Here is a 7,462-nt window from a genome sequence, read left to right on the forward strand (position 1 = left end):
CTATAAAAATAGAATAACACAACACAAACCGTAAAACATCCACAGTTGTGTTTTCAGTAATACAAAATTCATGAAATATTAACAGGTGTATTTTCAGGAACATGAAATTTTCACCCTAGAGTCTGCCAAAAAAATCTCTGAATTTTAGACAAATTGGAATAGAAACATGGAAATGAAGGAGACAGGGTCAAGGGGATTCCTGATAGAGGAATGAGAAAAATGAAATCCTTAAAAAAATACTCCGAAGGTTAAAAAAACAAGTCTCAATACCTAGTTTATCCAATTTGAGGTTGTAATTAATAGATATGAATTGCAGCCCAATCATATATTTAAAAAAACCCATTGCCATGGAGTTGATTTTAACTCATAGCGACTCTATAGAACGGAGCATAACTGCCTCATAGGGTTTCCACGGAGCACCTGGTGGATTTGAACTGCTGACATGTTGGTTAGCAGCCATAGCACTTAACCCCTACACCACCAGGGTTTCCATGCATACATTACCCACCCACTTACTCATAAATCATCATACTGTAGGAATGTAGAAATTCAATTCCTGCTGTCCTTATCATCACCCTTTCTTCAGTAATCTCTGGATTCCTTGCTTGATCTCCTGGGTTCGCACTCCATAAACAATGGGGTTGAGGGCTGCAGGAATGACATGGTGGAGGACATTAAGCAAGACTGGCACATCAGGGGAGACCTTCTTCTTAGCCACGTGAGTGAGGACCAAGACCAGGAGGATGGTGCTAAAGAAGAGGATAAGGATGAAGTGGGAGCCACACGTGCTTAGGGCCTTGGCCACAGCACTCTCTGTCTTGAGTCTCAGCACAGCTCGCAGTATAAAAACATAGGAGAGGAAGATGAGGAGGAGGTCAGATCCTAGCAGGGTCCAGCCCACAGCAAATTGGTAGTGGCGATTGATGGTGACATCATCACAGGAGAGCCTTGAGACAGACATATTGGCGCAGATGCAGTTCTCAATGACATTTCTGCCACAGTAGTAGAGTCTTGCTGAGAGAATGGGAATGGGCAAAGTCATAAAGATATTCCTGGCCAAAATAAAAATGGCATCCTTGATCACAAATTGGTCAGTGATAATGGATGCGTACCGAAGCGGGTGGCAAATGGCCACGTAACGGTCATAGGCCATGACCATGAATGTGCAGGACTCCATGGCCAGGAAGCAATTCATGATGTACATCTGGAGGAAGCAGGCAGAGAAGCTGATGGACCTGAAGTCAAACCAGAAAATGGCCAGGACCTTGGGAATAACAGTGAGACAGAGCACAATGTCCAGTAGGGAGAGGAAGCTAAGCAAGTAGTACATGGGCTCATGCAGGGAGGTCTCCAGTCGAATGGTGATCAGGAGGGTAGCATTGGCCCCCATGGCCAGGAAGAAGAGAAGGCTGAGGGGCAGGGGCAGCCAGAGCTGCCAGCTGGAGGACCTGATGAAACAATTTAAGAGGAAGTCTGAAACCTCAAAGGAGATGGTGCCATTTTGCTGAGCTGCCATATTGTCATATGTTTCCACAGTTTTCTTGATCTATAAAATTAAGATAAAAATTAGCTACCGACTCAAGCAAGACACATGAAGATAGAAGAATGTTTCTTACCTGGGGGCACCTTGTGGATTCCAGCAGGTTACACAGAACAAGTAAAATTACGTGCTTATTCTTTATGCCATGCTACAGGGATATTTCTATCATTTTAAACAGTAAAGAGGACTGAGGTAATATGATTTGTTTACACATACTATTTGTTTAATATTTATTTTTGATAGAATTGTTAGGTCTTCATAGAAACTAAAGATGGAGAAAATTAATTAGCTAGAATATGAATAACAAGTGCAGAAGTTTCTTTCAGAGTTTGCAAACATGGAAGCATAACTCTGACATATTAGGAATCACTTAGCTCAGAGGAATCTGTTAGTAGATTGTAAACTCAATTAAATAATCAATAGGTTAAAATAGAAAAGCAAATTTGTACAGTATAGAAATTATCAGAGTACTCACTAGTATAAAGGTTAAGTATTGTTTGATGAGGCTTTGTTTTCAATTACGTGTGTGTGTTTATGTATACATATATAATGTGCTTATTGGTTTGTATACAAATTGAATTTATCATACATCTCATCAGAAAAGTTTGAAAAGCATTCACTTCTTTGATAACGAAGGTTAAATATAATTTTACTATCATTTTATTTGTTTTACACATAAATACACACTCAAAAATTAATAATATCTTTTAAGAAAAGACTTTAAAATGGGATCATTGTGTTGCTTTGCAGTCATCCACAGGATAGTTGAAAGTTATATAAATGAATTTGAAGAACAAGAACTAAGAAGATTTTTGTAACAGGCAAGTCTCCAAATTTGTACTTAAAAATTTCTTCTCTGTTTTCTTTTTAATGACCACATAGGCTGCCATATCTGCAATTTAACCATTAACATAAACTCAGATAACTAGCAGAGACCCAAAGAAAAGTCCCTAGTCCCCATGTCATTTTATGGCCTTTTGGCTGTATTTATTTTGCTTTAGTTAGAGATCTTATAAAATTATCACAGAAAATGAATTTCCATTTTTGTCTAAAAAGTAGTTTTTATTTGGCAGGTATTCTTTTCCTGCTTATTTCTTAGATCTTCATATTTATAAGATTCCTAACTTTTAGAAGAAGCATTCTTCTTTAAAAGAAGAATGAACCATTCCACGTAGCTATGAAGAAGCAATCCTTGACATTAATCCAGATGAAAAGTTGGTTCTTCTTATTGCAGTAGTGTGGGGATGATGAAGTCCTTCTTTAATATCCTTCTATCCCCTTTCCAGGAGCTCTGGTGGCACAGTGGTTAAGTGCTCGGCTGCTAACCAAAAGGTTGACTCTTCACACCCACCAGCCCCTCCCCAGGAAAAAGACGTGGCAATCTACTTCTGTAAAGATTACAGCCTTGGAAACCCTACAGGGGCAGTTCTACTCTGTCCTAAGGGGTCCCTGAGTCAGAGTCAGCTTCCTGGAAAAGGGCAGCTAGTATCCCCTTTCTATTTCCTTTTTTTATTTGAATATAATGACCCAAGTTCACACACCCCACCCACCAGATTTTAGTTCAATGTTGCCATTGTTCTCTTGTGATGATCTTTCCCCCTGGCATTCTGATAGATGTGTGGGTTACAAAATTGAATAAGCAACTGTCCTCATTATCAAAGCAGTAAAACCAAAATCTCCCTGGAAATGATGGATAATAATAAGAACCAACGATAACCAGCAATGACGGGGTCATGCATAGAGTATTATGAGAATGTGAGAGAGTACTTGGTGTATGTCAAAAAAATAAAAAAAAGAAATACTTGTTGCCGTCCAGCTCATGCCAACTCATAGCGACCCCGCAGGCCAGAGTAGAACTGTCCCATAGGGTTTTCAAGGAGCGGCTGGTGGATCCAAGCTGCCAGCCTTTTGGTTAACAGCAGAGCTCTCAGCCACTGCACCACCAGTGCTTGGTGTATAGGCTGGAGATAAAGAATTGTGAATAAAATGATGTGATAACTGCATTATATTAAAGGTAAAGGATTCAGAGTTTCCTCTCTCGCTGAATTTTGAAAGAGAGTCCAAAGAAGACCACGATTTGGTGAAAGATATAGGTCAAGTCTTCCTGGGGTGGTTCAGTGTAGTCCATTGTACTCAAATACATAGTCAGAGGTCTCTGCTAAGGTGTTTTGTGGGTTTAGAAATTCTTTTTCATCAAGTGTTTAAGTAGTGCCGTTTCTTACTCATTAGGCTAAGAAATTAAAAACAACAACAACAACGAAACTCTTGTCATTAAGTGGATTTCAGCTCGTAGGGCAAGGTAGAACTGCACTATAGCAGTCTGAGTAGCGGTTGGTGGATTCGAACTGCTGACCGTTTGGTTAGCAGCCGAGCTCTTAAACACTGTGCCACCAGGGCCTCAGGCTAACCAATAAAATAGAATATTAGATATTAGTTATTTTGGGGGTTCTTGCTAATTGCTGGGAATGGTGCTCAAATTTTCCAGGGCTTTATCCCACTTAATCATTCATCACCCTGTGAGATATGTTTTATTATCACCATTTTACAAGTAAGGGAACTGAGATCTCAAAACCCAGGTCTTAACCACCCGTATTGTACTTGAGGCTGCTCTCACAGGGAAGGAGGATAGGTATTCCCTACCAGGACTTTTTCTTCACCCCTCATGATCCTCCTTCTCAAAGCAAAGTGTTCTACTAATTCGATGTCTTCCAGAGATGATACCTCCCACCTGATTTATGGAAGAGGTTTTCTCTTGCTAATAGCAGAGTACATTAGTAGTGACTTTGGCACATATGGAATGAATTTTAAACATATTATCATTTATGACACCGAATACTATGAAATAGGGAGGGTAAACTATCTTAACAATTTATTTTTTCATACAAGCAAACTGAGATCCATTGGTGTTATGTGTCTTTTCCACAATTTAACTGATATGGTTCAAATGTGGAAGAAATAATTTCTTCAGACCCAAGGCCAGTGTCTGTATGAATATACTTGCATTCTATGTGATCTAGAAATGCTTCTCTTATCTGGCAATTTGTTTTACACGTTTTTGGGTGTTAATTCTATACCCCATCCCCCATGCCCCCATAATCCTACTGGCAGTTTTCCAGCATCTGGAATCTCTTTTTTCCTTCCACATGCAACTTCTGCTTCTCTTTGCTCATAGAGTCCGATCCCCTCCTTAGCCAACTTTTATGTTTTGTTTCTTCTTACTATTTTCCAGGGTTTGCTCCCTAAGAGACAATCCCCTAAAGGCTCAAGAAAATTCTAAAATTATTTCCATAGTTATATCTTCTGACTTATTTTTCTATTTCATAGCTCCATACTTCTAGCCCCCCAATCTCAGTTTTTCTTTTCTAGTGGTTCTGTGCTTTGCCTTGAAGGAGTGACCCACTGAAAGTGTGAAATTCTGGAACTGGAGAATGTCCTTAAGATAATAACCAATAGAAAATGATTTCTAGTCTTGAGTTGGTGATGGAAGAACCTCTCCATGCCTTGGTAATATGTTCATTCATCTCTGTCTTTCCCTCACTCTTCTCTTTGAGACTTTTCACTTGTAAGTCTGGGGCATGAACTGATAGCAGCTGCTAAGACCAGTACTTGTCACAACTGACCCAGCCCTTATTAGCTTTGTTTGTACCCACAGCATGTACAAACTTCAGGCTGTCTCATTTCAAGCATTCTTTCTAGACATCACTCTTACCTTCAGGTTTTTCTTTTTTTTTTTTTTGCTCATTCCAATCTCTGATTTTATTCTCTTAAAAAAAAATGCATTTAATTCTTATATATATGAGCCTCAGATATCACCATCCTCAAGAAGATTTTCTTCTGTAGGAACTTCAAAGTACTCCTGGAAAGAATTAAGTGTCCCCTGCTTGGAAGCAAGGATAGTCTTGAAATGATCTTTGGAGGGTGCAAATTGAGATACAAGTGTCCATGGGAAAGCCTAGAGGAGGCAGAATGGTTTTTTGTCTCCTATGAAGCATTGGGACAATTATTTGTCACACTAGGATGCGATTTGAGGAGGACAGATGGAAATTATTGCATCTTTTTTCTTCACTTAGTGACTCTTTCTTTCCGCTTCTCTTTTCTCTTTAATGTTCCTACATATTCTTCAGTCCATCATTCATTCAACAAGCATTGAACACATATTCAGCCCTGAGAGTAAAGGTGCTGGGAACACATTTGTTCTTCCCCTCTCCTCTTTCAATCTTGGTTTGCAATCAGAACTCGCTAATAGCAGCACTAGGGCTGAGGACCTAGAGCTGATGGCTTCTGGTTCTATCTAGGCAGAGACTAAGGAAGCCAGGGAAGAAGAAATAGGCAAGTAGAAGGTCAGAAAAGAAAGCAGAGACCCTGCAACCCAAGCCTTTTTACAAGCTGTGGGTTTGGCCCATAACATGTATCCACGGAAGCACCATTTTAAAAAGTGGAAGGTTCTTTTTAAAAGGAAATTCTTATTAATGATTTTCTAACACCATAGAATTTAGACATGCCTGTAAAACATTTCTTCCAAGTACACTCTCAGACATTATTGAGTATATCCAGGGACAGGTAGTTCATTGTTTTTTTGGGCATAATTTTTTCTTTGGGGTGGTACTTGTTGTCGTTGATTCAATTCTGATTCATAGTGACCCTGAAGGACAGAAAAAAACTGCCCCATAAGGTTTCCAAGGACAAACTGGTGGATTTCGACTGCTGAGCTTTTGGTTAGCAACCAAGCTCATAATAGCTGTGCCACCAGGGTTCCTAGTATTTAGAAATTCTTTAGATTGAGCGAAATCTGCTGAGCTTCTTCCTGATCCTCACTGGTCCCCAACTGTATATTTGGTCTCAAGTCTATGAAGTTACATACACTGAGTTTAATTCCTATACCATAATTCATACGTTTTTTTAACTGGTCCCAGGTGATGCATTTTCCAGCTCTCTTACTACACCAGTTAATCTCCCATGGATAAACTCTAGCTTCTCTGCATCCCTGACACTACCAAGCACATGGAAGAGGCCCAAAGAAGAAGGTCCCAGAACACAGGCTGTCATGTGTGCCTCCTGACCCGAGATAAGATGCGATCGCTACCATCTCCACCTCCTTCAGCATCTCAGACTCAGGAATGGAAAGAAACACAGATCTGAACAGAAGAGATAGAGACCTCCTGTCTTCTGGCTAATTTTGGTATGGCACCCCTCCCCCACCCACTCTCTGGGTTCCCTTTCCAGACTTACTTACAGAGGATGTGAAGCTTGGAGTCTGATTCCACTATTCTTGGAGCTCTGGTAAGATTCCTGAAGTACCTGAGGTAGTTATAATCCTGGAGCCTCAGGGACTCTGCCCTCTGGGAACTTCTTCATCTCTACTCACTTGGGCCCAAAGTCAATCATGGGATAGATAGGCAGGCAGGTGGTAGAAGAAAATTATTTTCTTTCTCTCTGAGAGCAAAGGCCCCTGTTAACCCAACCTTAGGAGGTACTACATTGGCTTTGTGTTTTCTAGGCAGTAAGTTGAGTCTCCTGTGTACAGGGATCTCACACACACGTCAGTATATGCTCACACTCATTTGCATATGTATACTCTATACTTTCCAGTGGTGCAATAAGCTCACTAAAAAGTTCTCATGGGTTTGCTGCACATGCTCATTGGATAGGCCAAACCCATGCTATTAAATAGGTTGTTACTGACTTACCATGACTCCTGTCATGGCATTATAATGATAAAAATGAAAGAGAAAACTGAACAAACTATTACTAAGGAAATACAACGTATTTTTCAGTGAGAAAGCTCCTATAGTTATTAGTAACACAGTGAAAGATCTTAAAAATGAGATTTATGTGTAATTGGATATTAGGGAACACGATTTGCTCCTTTATTTTTTATTTTCACTTTGAACCTAATGTGAATTATTCATACTCCTCAAGCCA

The 7,462-nt window shown here is 39.9% G+C and overlaps 1 protein-coding gene across 1 annotated transcript; it reads right to left on the bottom strand.

Moving 5' to 3' along the window:
* Window positions 1–570: 570 nt before the first annotated feature.
* On the bottom strand, window positions 571–1,516 carry LOC135231969 (olfactory receptor 56A3-like). The gene has a single exon (XM_064289215.1). The coding sequence runs from the start codon at window positions 1,514–1,516 to the stop codon at window positions 572–574; it is 945 nt and encodes a 314-aa protein (XP_064145285.1). The 3' UTR covers window position 571.
* Window positions 1,517–7,462: the final 5,946 nt, after the last annotated feature.

Source organism: Loxodonta africana, chromosome 7, assembly GCF_030014295.1.
Source record: "Loxodonta africana isolate mLoxAfr1 chromosome 7, mLoxAfr1.hap2, whole genome shotgun sequence".
NCBI lineage: Eukaryota > Metazoa > Chordata > Mammalia > Proboscidea > Elephantidae > Loxodonta > Loxodonta africana.